At 35.9% G+C, this 12,532-nt stretch overlaps 1 protein-coding gene across 2 annotated transcripts in view; it reads left to right on the top strand.

Annotated features, from left to right (window-relative positions):
- Window positions 1-112: 112 nt before the first annotated feature.
- The window catches only part of LOC111343443 (acetyl-CoA carboxylase-like), a 40,150-nt gene continuing 27,730 nt past the window's right edge, over window positions 113-12,532 (top strand). The window contains exons 1-16 of one of the 2 annotated variants that reach the window (XM_088742034.1): window positions 113-238; window positions 1,812-1,859; window positions 1,954-2,044; window positions 3,015-3,203; window positions 3,624-3,743; window positions 5,941-6,022; window positions 6,159-6,257; window positions 6,762-6,982; window positions 7,243-7,295; window positions 7,406-7,562; window positions 8,016-8,129; window positions 8,311-8,370; window positions 9,487-9,578; window positions 10,382-10,451; window positions 10,873-11,036; window positions 11,436-11,586. In XM_088742034.1, the coding sequence (XP_088598160.1) occupies window positions 204-238; window positions 1,812-1,859; window positions 1,954-2,044; window positions 3,015-3,203; window positions 3,624-3,743; window positions 5,941-6,022; window positions 6,159-6,257; window positions 6,762-6,982; window positions 7,243-7,295; window positions 7,406-7,562; window positions 8,016-8,129; window positions 8,311-8,370; window positions 9,487-9,578; window positions 10,382-10,451; window positions 10,873-11,036; window positions 11,436-11,586 (1,746 nt within the window). In that variant the 5' untranslated portion in view covers window positions 113-203. The remainder of the gene's footprint in view (window positions 239-1,811; window positions 1,860-1,953; window positions 2,045-3,014; window positions 3,204-3,623; window positions 3,744-5,940; window positions 6,023-6,158; window positions 6,258-6,761; window positions 6,983-7,242; window positions 7,296-7,405; window positions 7,563-8,015; window positions 8,130-8,310; window positions 8,371-9,486; window positions 9,579-10,381; window positions 10,452-10,872; window positions 11,037-11,435; window positions 11,587-12,532) is intronic. The other variant, XM_022950623.2, reaches the window with a different exon arrangement.

Raw genomic sequence — 12,532 nt, 5'->3', positions numbered from 1 at the left:
CTCTGTTTTTATCCAGTTTCCAAACCAGACGTCCTTTATTCCCCTCACCATTTTTTTTTTGTGCTTCTATGGGGGATCGTTTCGAAAACTTCATAAACATATAGTGTATCACATCTCATGTATTATCAGTGAACTGTGGAACAAAGGGCATTTTGGATACAACGTATTACTCTTTGTAAGAAGGAGCGACTGCAAGTTGCACCATGAGCTCCGTTCAAAGACGCTTTAGACTATTCAGGTAAGTTTGCTAGTCGGCTTAAAACAACGGAAAATGTAAAATTGATCACTATTACTGTCACTATAGCGTTTGTTTTTAAATTTAAGCAATATCTAAACAAAACCAAATTTTTGCCACTTGGCAAAACATAATGCGATAATGCCGTGTTGTGGATGTTCCGTGGGTTTCTGGCGAACCTTGAAACCGGGAATAATCTGGAGGCTTTGTATCACATGAACTGCAGGCGGCTCCGTACAGTTAACTGTCGAAGGTAAATTCTTAAGAGCGAGACTAAGACTTAGCCGTGATTAAAATTGAATAAAATAAACGAAAGCGAATAAGATAAAAGGAAATACGATACATTTTAAGAATAATCCAATCGCTCTGAATTCTGGTGAAACGACGAAGAAACCCGTACATAATAAATACCCTTGCGAAAGGAGTGTCAGTCTAAGCCGGAGAAGGGTTTACCGTGACTTCGCCGTGACTTAACGACAAAAGGGGAAAAAATGGAGCTTTCTCTGAGTTATTTCAGCCTTCTGTCCGCCGAAATGGAAAGATATTTCTTTCCTTTTTACTAAAGGAAAAGTGTTATCTCAAAGATTTTATCCCTCGTGCCTTTAAATTGCCATGTAGTTAAGCAATACGTCTTACTTTGCTTAAAATCACCTTATTCAATAGGTCTGGTAAGAAAATACTGCATAGGATAACAAGCTGTGGGAAAGAATATTGATGGAGCAAGCTTTCCTTAGTATCTACCCTCTTTTACCAATGTGATGTTCAGATGTCCAGTCAGGGCAAAACACTCCTTTATGATAATTATTCTTCTCTAACTTCGAGAGGAGGCACTGAAATTGCTTTTCGGACGGATAGAAAAAGAAGCCACGATAATATTTTATTCTTTGCTTGGATTAAGTTGCGGAAACCAAAGTAAACGAAAGCACAATGCAATTTTTCTCTCTAGGAAAAAATCTTTATACTAATAACAAAATAATGGTCTTTGCGCAATGATGTGTTGCGTGACTTTCCATAGAAGGGTGCTAGCCGCCTAAACACGACATGAATAAATTATTGTTTTGTAAGGCTGTTGAGGACAGTACAACCAACGTTAAAAGAGTCTTACAATAAAACTAGTTAAAAGTGACATGGCATGAGGACTCTGAATAAAATTGCATCAAAAAAGTGATTAAGCTAGGTGCTGTGTAGCTAGCCTGTCACGCATCTGAGCGTGGTTGAGATGGTTCAAAAGGCATTTTTTCAGTCCATCATCAGTTTTCCAGGTGATTTTAGAACTCACGATCGAGGCATAGCTCATGCAAAATGTAACTGCCGCAGCCTTATGGGGTATTTTTTGGAAGAACTCCTGATGTACTAAGTGGACCTGCGTGAGGAATGCGTTTCACGTGCTTGTCACGCGTGTGACATGCTCAGTAGAGGATTTCAAGCCAAGCTTTGAAACCAAAGCTGGCTGTGTACAGGGGACATGACAACAACGTGATTAGGGAAGTACAAGAGTAGATCAAAACACGCTGTTCTCTGTACAGTGCAGAGTTATTCACAAGGGAGAAACTTAGTTAAACTCTTAAATTTACAGGAAATCGAAGGAAGAGGACACAGAAAGCCGTGGCTTGAACGCTTTACGGTTTGTAATTTCTTTATATTTGTTGACAAGATTCTTCCTATTGATATCAGTATTTTGTACAATTAGTAAATGATTTGTCTATTTTCTCCTCTAGCTCTACAATGTCTGTCTCTGATAATGATTCGGATGTCAGCGAAGACGGAATTTCCATGAAAATCGACTCAAAAGGGAGTAAAGATTGTAATGTAAGGGATAAAACTATCAGATAACTAAATGTTGCCTGACATTGCAGTGTTTTCTGTATTGTATATTTATTTTTAAACAGAAACCCATCGCTTTTCCTTTTCATAACGGTATTTATCCAGACATTTTAAGGAATTGTTGACCTCTTCTGGTGAGCTTACTACAGTGGGAATCATGATTGACTGAAAAGCACATTTCGCCTCCCAAGACAAACTCCGGCAAACATATCGTACTTCCATTTCATTAAGCCATCCTTTCAAGTTTTGTTATAATGTAGTTGGTAAAGTTCTCCAGTCAGCGTTACATGTACCCATTACTTAAGTGAGTATTCTTTGGCTAATTGTCAAAGACACGAGCTTACGCGTGTGAAAAGAAATCCAGGAAACTTGTGGAGCGATTGTCTAGACAGTTCATTTTGGGGGTGTGTTGGGGGTGTGGTATTGTGACATCATCCACCTCCTGCAACTTTTTATTTTTTAAATTACTTTTATGTTCACTTAATTCATATTTCTGAAAATTGTAGCAATAATTTCATTTGCATGCTATTCCCTGTTATTTGTATCTGCATTAACTTTTTTTGGGAGACTTTCTCCATTGTTGATTTGAAATAGTACGAAATAAATTGTTCTGAAGAATGAGTTGGCATTTTCATATTGAAGTTTTAAGAACAAATTTCCCAAATGAAAATAATTTTCAAAGTTTACTTGGCCAGTTTCTCAATAATTATTTACTTTTATTATTCATTTTACATGTATCTATTTACTTGTACTGCATGTGTACAAATCTGAAATGGTAGTATTGTTAGTATTTTAATCTTATTCTTAGAAATAAATAAACTACTACAAGAAGTACAAGAAACACACTTGAAAACTAAAAACCAATTTAAGAAAGATTATTGTAGATAGTGTTTAGTATTGGCCAATATAATATGTTGACTTTCAGTTAGGGTCAGGCTCTCATTTGTCTATACAGACATTTGCTACACCTGCTGAATTTGTCAAGCGTTGTGGTGGCTCAAGAGTTATAGAAAAGGTCCTGATAGCCAATAATGGCATTGCAGCTGTGAAGTGTATGAGGTCGTGCAGACGCTGGGCTTATGAACTTTTTGGCAATGAGAAAGCTATACGTTTTGTTGCAATGGTCACACCAGAAGATCTACGGGTGAGCAGCTTTGAAACTTCTACTATTCGTAACTCTAAATATTTGTGATGATACGTTTTAAAGGTAAACTGGTAATCTGTCTATAGGTAAGCAGCTTTGAAACTTCTACAGACTACTATTCTTAACTCTTAATATTCATGATGATATGGTGTAAAGGTGAACTGGTAATCTGCCTAGTTTCTCACAAAAATGTCACAGTGCATCTCCAATTTATCTGCACCAAATACAAAATTGTAATTGTGTTCAGAATGTTGCAGGGTTTATTCAATTTGCTATTAGTTTAGTCAGATGCAATGTTTGGAAGTTGAACTGAATGGCTGAAATAATTTTTTTTTATCCATGGAGATATTTAACTTATTTATATGGTAAGAAAATCAAGGTATTCAGTACTGTTTACTTTGAAGTACATATGACTTTCAGGCTAATGCGGAGTACATTAAGATGGCTGATCAGTATGTGCCTGTACCTGGTGGAACAAACAATCACAACTATGCTAATGTTGAACTGATTCTGGATATAGCAAAGAGAATTCCTGTGCAGGTTTGTTCTTTTCATCTAGAGCTTGACAGTAACATTAACTGTGTAATTTTGTAAAAATTAGTAAACATTTGTATTATTGATCAATATATGCTTTTTTGCTGGCTTTCTTATGCTTACCAGCACCACTTTTGTTGACAATAGTTGTGAAAATCCAAAATTGTTAGACACAAAATTGCAAGATTTGTCTGTCAAAATGTTAACTACACCTGCTTGCGGCAAGAAGTATTTGCTCAGCAGGCAAATCATTCATAGTATTCTTTGCCTGTTGGGCAAAGAATATGATAATGTTGAGTCAAAATATTTGTCAGTTATGGTTAGATTTTGACTCACTATAGTTCAACCAGATGTTACTGATTTTTATCTGTTGCTTTCATTAGAGGTTCAAATTTTGCATTACTTGTTCAACATCTCTTAAGTGTCAATATATCACCCATTGAGATTACCAGTAGCTATTGATTCAAACTTCAAAGCCATGTTATTTTTCAATCAATGAGGAAAAAATAAAATTTTTGGTTTCCTTTTGGGTACACGACAGCATAGAAATGAGTTCTTGTGGGTCCTATGGGATATGCAAATTTGCATGAACTCTTCCTAATTAGTCATTATTAATTGGCTCTGACTCGAGATCTATCCATCCAAAGAAGTCTAAAGTCCTGGCACCACTGTGATTGTATCAGTCATTGTGCTGTATATTGTCTTAACACAGCTGTTTTGTAATAAAAAAAAATTGACATTTACTAAATTGAAATGGACTTCAAGTGTTTCAGATTAGTGCAGCTATGATCAACTTGAAGACTGAATTTGAGGGGTCTTTGAAACATCCAGGTGTAAACATGAGGAGCACCATAAAAGTGTTGGCTAGTGTTCAAAACAACAGCTGGCTGCCAGTGGCAGCTGGAACTTTTAGCCCACTTGCTGGTGATTTTTCACCAAAGAACTAGAATTTTATAGGAAATATTATGCTTATTGATAGTCCAACTGAAGTAAAAGTCACTGTCATGTCATGGTGAACATTACACATTGGACAATAAAGCTGCCAAGAAATGTTTTAAAAGCTTCTAGGAAACATAAACAAGTATAAAGTTTTGAAATTTGAAGTGTGCTACAGGGTATCTTTGTTGACTGTATTCAGTGTTCTATGTATTTATTCAATCCTGAAACATGCAAGTTTATGTACACACTGTCAGATTACTGCATTTATGTTTCTGCACATATACACTACCTATAATCAAGATCTATTTTCTGCCATGTCATTTTTAAAGCCTTTTAACGTGTTCAAATTAAAGTCAGTGCTTGACAGTACGGACTTCCCATGATTGTGAATGAAGAAGTGCAACAGTTTGTGTAGACAAAGTCCTATGTTTCATGCTTGAGCAAACACTGAAAAATTGAGCTGTTCACTAGGCTTTGTTAGAAAGGTAATTGCCACAACAAAACATGTTGATAAAAATAAAGATTTTGATGCTGAAATTATTTTAATCAGCAATTTAATCATGTTGAGTGTTGAAGACATGTGCTGACTGCTCATTTATTATTGACAGCCGGTAAAAAAAGTAAGCCTTCACAAAAACCTACAAATTTTCACTAAAAGCTGAAAATTTATTTTGAACCTTGGTGAGCAATATATAATTTATATATATTTACAAGCCAGCTGCTTTGATCAAATGTTCTTTCCCTATTTTTCGATGGAAAGGCTACCTACTCTGCACAAGAATTTATTTCGTTTCAAGCTTATTTTTGCAGGATATTTTTTTCTGAATTCACCCAGCATCCCTCTAGAATCAAACAATTATACTCAGATATGAAATTTGACACTGACAGAGAAGCCAGCAGTACATACCCAGTAAAAAATGATCCATGTACCCCCCTTGGGGTTTCCATCACATACTTATTTTAAGTACTATAATTTCTATGCTTGCAACACCTTAGTTTACTGGTAGCAACTAAAGACTTAGTATCTATCTCTTTAATACTTTATCTAGAAATTAGCCACAGGCGCCCTTTGATTGTGAATGCATTTATAATGATTTAAGGTGACTACTCTAGAGCATTTGAGCCCTGTTCTAGTTAAGGACAGAAAAATGTTTGGAAGATAAACCTGAGGCTGAGCTGGTCAAACATAGACTTGGTTGTACAGAGATTCTTAAGGTTTCAGCCATAATGAGACTCCTGATGCAAAGTTTTGTTATTTATCCAGGCTGTTTGGGCTGGATGGGGTCATGCCTCTGAAAATCCAAAATTACCTGACCTTCTTTCAAAGCATGGAATCACATTTATTGGTAAGTATACTTGTCATTGCTAATATACAAGTGGAAGCGGCCAAGTATGGACAAGGTGTTGTCATGCCCTGGTATAAATTTACAGTGCACACAAGCGTGCATTATGAAGTGAACCTCATATGATTTTTCTATTCAGGCCCTCCAGCTTCAGCCATGTGGGCTCTTGGTGACAAAATTGCATCAACCATAGTTGCTCAGACTGTTGGCGTACCTACTCTACCCTGGAGTGGAACAGGTAGGTTAATTTTTTTAAGCATGCTTCAAGAATTTTCAACTGTTGACTGTTCTAACTGTGTCCCTTGACTGAAATTGCTCATGATAAAACTGGGATCATCTGGTGATATTCCCAAATTTTCAAACTGTACAATTTGATGAAAGTCTTACATACATGTACTCAGAGTAATGCAAGGGAGTGTTTTTCTATCAACTTAAGGAAAATCATGACTAAAGGTTGCATTTGACAAATGTATTGTTACTGTACATGCACTTGTAGCAAGCCTCCATTTGGCACAACCATTAACACAGTCTGATATGATTTGGCTTTGGATACCATTATGACTCTTTAACCTTGCACATATTTTTAAGCTCTTCTCTGACTGGCAAATTGTTTTCTTCTATGATCAGACACTGTCCAGAAAAATGTCTCAAAATGCTCTCATCCCAAATAAAGAATACTGACAATCGTCACATAGTTTTAGGTTTATTTGTTTTTTATTTAGTAAATTAATTGTATTCTCAGGTCTTAAGCTTGACAAGTCATCGAAAGACTTTGTTGATGGAAAAGTTGTGGGGGTCTCACATGACTTGTACATGAAAGGCTGTGTACAAGATGTCAGTCAGGGAATCAAATATGCCAGAGATATTGGTTACCCTGTGATGATCAAAGCCTCTGAAGGTGGAGGTGGTAAAGGAATCCGCAAAGCCTCAAGTGATGATGAGTTTACAAACTTCTTTAGACAGGTACACTGTGGATGTGGTGTTTATTTTCCAAACTTAAGGCAGTCCCAAAAAATTTTATAAAACCAAGGTCAATCATACCACAATAACATGACAACTTGTACTCAATTAGAAACCCGAATAGCATTGCACATAATAGTTATTAATAATGATTATGTTAATGGTATTCACTAGCATTGTAGATAAATTTAGGTTACACATGAGTTATTAATCAGAATCATTTAAATTTTGAAGAAAATAATTTTAACTGATTTTTTTCCCAGGTCCAGACAGAAGTACCTGGTTCTCCTGTGTTTGTAATGAAGCTTGCAAAAAAGTAAGCATTCGTTTATAATACACCCTACATGAATGAAAGTACCTGACAAACTCGAGGTGTACCATTTTTTGTTGTACTGCAATAAAACTCATTGTTAATTACTGTTTCAGTGCCAGGCACTTAGAAGTTCAGTTATTGGCTGATGAGCATGGCAATGCAATGTCCATTTTTGGAAGAGATTGTTCAGTGCAACGAAGGCATCAAAAGATTATAGAAGAAGCACCTGCAGCTATTGCAAAACCTGATGTTTTTCGAAAGATGGAAGAGGTATTATAATTATAACAGACTTGATCTGTGTACTAATTAGGTTAATAAGCCAGCCCTCTAATACTTGACAAGTGTAGTGATTGTTTGTAATTTTATTAATGTTCCTTAAATTAATATTACACCACCTGGCCTGAATTATAAGTATAATTTAAGATCTATTTGTCAATGAACAATTTTTAATCAGCTAAATTTGCAGTTGATTGTTAATGTGCCAGGCATATCTTCTAGTTTGTATTGTTTTTTTTTTTTTATCCTGAAATACATTTCTGCTGTAATGTAATACTGATTGGAAAAAATCTTTACTTTGCACTTTTTTGACTTGTTTTCCACCACAAAACTGCATCCTCCTGTAAGTATTTATCTGCTAAACAACAGCTTTAAGCAAAAACTACCTAGTGATCTTTATTATTCAGGTTTGATTTAGCTTTGAAACTTAAAAGTGACTGTTTTCAGGATGCTGTTAAGCTTGGTCGTCTTGTGGGATATGTCAGTGCAGGGACTGTGGAATACCTTTACCATCCTGAGGATCACACTTTCCATTTTCTTGAACTGAACCCAAGGTTACAGGTATTTGCAGTTTGATAGCAAAGACCAGTATCTTGATTGGATGCTCATGATATAATTTGCCTTGTACTTCTGATATAGTTAAATCTGGATATTGTTTTAAAATTTGGTTTATTTGTATCATAATCTTAAAAAATAAGGCCAGGAGTATTTCATTAATTCTTCTCTATTTTCCTATTTTCAGGTGGAACATCCCTGTACTGAGATGGTTTCTGACATAAACCTTCCTGCAGCTCAGCTTCAGGTACATGTCCAAACTATCATTTATGATAAGGACAAGTCATTAAGTTTTCGTACTGCACAGGCTATTTTTCAGCCCAGGCTGTAAAATTTTCAACAAACCAGTAAACCAGGCATTTGTCTGGCTTGACAATAAAACCTTAAACCATTAATAATAACTGTGCTTGTTATTATCATGTAAATATTATAAATTATAATAAAAGTTAACCGATGGATGTAATAGTAACATTTCCAAAATGTACCATTTAGTGAGATCATTGTAACTTTTTTTCCATTTTGGCTGCTTACTTAACCTATGTCTTCAGTAAGTTAAGAAAGCCATTAGACTTTTTTTATTTTCAAAGGCTTTTTAATTCTTTGTATCTAATTTTTATATTTTTACATCTTCTTAGTGAACATTTTAATTTATTTTTTAAGGTTTTAGTATCTATAAGGAGTTGAATTTTTAACATTTAATTGTAATGCACAATAGAGGTTTTGCACAGCAGCCATGTTGGATGGCAGGAACAATGAAAATATTTTGCATAAGAAAGAATATTTTTTCCCATGGGTAAAATAATCTATTGTTCCTGCCATCCAACATGGCTGCTGTGCAAAACATCTATTGAAAATAATTCTTATATTCATTTGATAATTGCAAAATATGTCCATAAATTATTATTATTATTATTGCAGTTATTCAGTAAATCAATTTAACTGCACTTTGATGAGAAAAGAAAAATCAGAACAAACCAAAAATCAAATGACAGAACAAGACATAATAATTGTATCGAAAAAAAAAATTTAAAGACAAACAAAAAAAAATTAAACAGCCCCTACAAAATATGTGATTGAATTTCAGTGGTGTTTACATGCAAATTTTTACTAATCACTTCTAACTATAACAAAATGCTGGAATGTGATCGCTTAATCCTTGGCCCAATTTGGGCATTCATGCTTGAAATTAGACGGTGTAATAGGGCAGATAAAAGGACAGCTTGGGGAAAGCAAAAGTTTACTTCATGATCATACAAAACTTCAAAGCTGCAGAAATGGCATCATGATAATAACTTGCTGAGAAGGGTAAAGTTGAAATTATTACAGGTCTCCGGCTTGTATTTTTCTTTGTTTTGTCTTCCAGGTGGCGATGGGAATTCCTCTGTATAACATTAAGGATGTTAGGACAATGTATGGTTTAGATCCATTTGGAAAGGAGCCTATAGATTTTGACAAGTAAGCTGTTCAAATGTTTAGACATCTGTTCAAATAAATATGATACAATAATTGGCAATTGATTTTCACTGACAGTACTTTTTTGACAGATTGCAAATCCCAGCAGCATTCAGGACTTTGTCTCATTGACAACTTCCATTAATTCATGGCTTAGCTTGCTAACAAGTTCTTTCTAGATCATGTTGGAGCAGTGCACTGAAAAATCTGAAATTTTTAGGTTTGATCTCTACACTCCAATTTTTTCCCTTGATTAACTTTTTATTGAGTATTCATATAATTATGAAAACTGTATGTAAATAAAAGTAATTATATTTCACACACTGGAAAATGGATTTCAGTGAATGGTTGTGAATAGTGAGATGATGGTCTATTCGATACCGTAATAGCAGCATGGGCTGATCGAATTGCTAAGGTTTACAATGTTATTAAGGTTGAGATCGGACGTCAGCATTATCAGACACCTCTGGCAGCCGCTTCAGTCCTTGTAATGATCTCACCTTTCCCCCACCCATCCCACCCCAGGGGAGCACATCCATCACACAGTAATCTCGTGCATGGGAAATTAACGTCTCCTACCCCTAACCCTGCAGGAGACGGGGCCTACGGTTTATTCGTCCTTATCGGAGAAGACTAGAATATCTATCCATTTCTTGATATCATAGAAAGGTAGCGAATTCTCCTCAGTTATTTTAAGACATCGAGTATTGGTCTGGACAGGGCTCGAACCCTCGACTGCTTGCACAACACAATCCGGCGCTCTAACCAATTGAGCCATGAATTACAAATTTGTAATCCTTCTCCAGGCCCAGAAACCCTCCTAAACCAAGGGGACATGTCATTGCAACTCGCATTACTTCTGAGAATCCAGATGAGGTAACTCACTAACATATGAATGACTTCTACCAGTAATCCAAATGATATCTAATGTAAACAGTTGATATGTAGTTTAAACATAGCCAATTCATTCAAAGTGGGTTGAAGTACACTATACTACAACATGCCAGATGTTTAGGGATTGCAGCCTTCTTTAGCTTAGTCTTAACATTTGCTCGACTAAGCATGTCTTGATAGAATTATAAGATGATGACAAGGTTTAAATTAACTTGAATGTGGCTTTAAAATTCTCTCTCTAGTTGGTTGCATACTTAATTATGCAGGGAGATACATAAATTGAAAAACACTTTTATTAATTGTTGTGGGTCTTAGAATGTTTTTGTTACAAATGTTCATGTGTACAACTTTCTATCGGTAAGCTTCATAGAGATATTTTGACCATTTTCCTTAATGTTTGCAGGGATTTAAACCAAGTAGTGGTACAGTAACAGAGTTAACATTTCGCAGTATGAAAAATGTTTGGGGATACTTCAGTGTAGGAGCTGATGGTGGCCTACATGAATTTGCAGACTCCCAGTTTGGGCATTGCTTTGCCTGGGGAGAGAACAGAGAAGCAGCAAGGAGGTGAAGAAGTTCATGTTGCTGTTGTAAATCAAAGAACACAGATAATATTAAATATATATATATATATATAAAAAAAAAAAAAAAACACTTCATCTCATTTGTGTTCCAAATGATTTGAAAGTTCATGCAGTCACACCTTTCTCCCCTATTTTATTGTGCCAACTGTTTCAGTTTTAGTGATTGTCTGGGTAATCTCTTTATATATTCACTAATCGTCTCTGAACTTTGTACTGTTTAGTTCATTTTGATTGTTTGTCTGTTTTTAAATGACTGCTGGAACAATCTGTACAATCCAGCTTACCATGAGCAACTGGGCTAAATTTTCTCCCAATAAATGCTCAGTAATCATTAATAGTCATTGGGTAATAAACAATATGTTAAATAATTATTATTTTTCAGAAATATGGTGTTGGCCCTAAAGGAAATTTCCATTCGTGGTGATTTCCGTACCACTGTTGAGTACCTGATACAGTTGCTGGAACATGAATATTTTTCATCAAACATAATAGATACTGGCTGGTTGGATTACTTAATTGCCAAGCAAGTTCAGGTTAGTAATCATCACACTTTTCATTTAAACATTAAATTTTGTTCCTATTTAAATTTCAGTTCACTTATCAGCTCATCCGTAGTTGGATTTTCAGAAATACATAAGTGAAATGCTGCAATGTTTTAATGGTATGTGCGTCCCTTTGTTCAGCCAGCCCCCTGGTAGATTACTACTCCCCAAATGGCAAATCTTGCAACTGTGCCCTCATTCTAGGCCTTAATGAAGTACATGTATAAGTGCCCGTTGTTTCAAGTGGGAAAGAAGGGGTTTTAGCTGGGAGGCAACCACATCCCTAAACTCTCCACGGTCCTAAGGCACCCTTTGTGACAACAAGACCTTGGAAAAAGGGGAGAACGGGGGCATAATCCAGTAGGCACCTGTAAATAGAGCCAAAATCCTAAGGAAGCACTTGAAAGCAACCGCGCCACAAAAACCGCTCAAGAACGCTCAAGGAAAACTGCTGTTGAGCCGCTCACAACCGCTTGGAAATAATTGCTAATGAAATGCTCAAGAATGAAAAACAACCGTCACGAAAACGCTCAGAGGTCATGTGGACAAACGAAAGCCAGAACGCTTAGAAAAGACGACCGCTAATAACTTGCTCAGAAACGCTTGAAGACACCCGGCTCGAAAATGTTTGAGAACGCTACAGGAAAACCGTTTTTGGACCGTTCTCGAAATTGCTTAAATATATCCGCTACAAGAATGCTAAAGAGACCTTGAAAACCTCTCTAGAAAGCTTAGAGATAATTGCCACACAACCGCTCAGAAAGAGCCGCCATGAAAATGTATAAATACAATTTACGTATTAAGTAAGCTTCAAAATAAATGCTGCAAAACCTGCTCCGGAACACTGCAAAACCACTCGGGAACATTGGGAGATAACCAATTCAAAAACCACTCAAGATTGCTTGAAGACAGTCACTTTAAATCGGCCCAGAAATAT

The sequence above is a fragment of the Stylophora pistillata genome, chromosome 1, assembly GCF_964205215.1.
Source record: "Stylophora pistillata chromosome 1, jaStyPist1.2, whole genome shotgun sequence".
NCBI lineage: Eukaryota > Metazoa > Cnidaria > Anthozoa > Scleractinia > Pocilloporidae > Stylophora > Stylophora pistillata.
The sequence above is the reverse complement of the archived record's forward strand: the minus strand, read 5'-3'. Positions and strand labels throughout refer to the sequence as shown.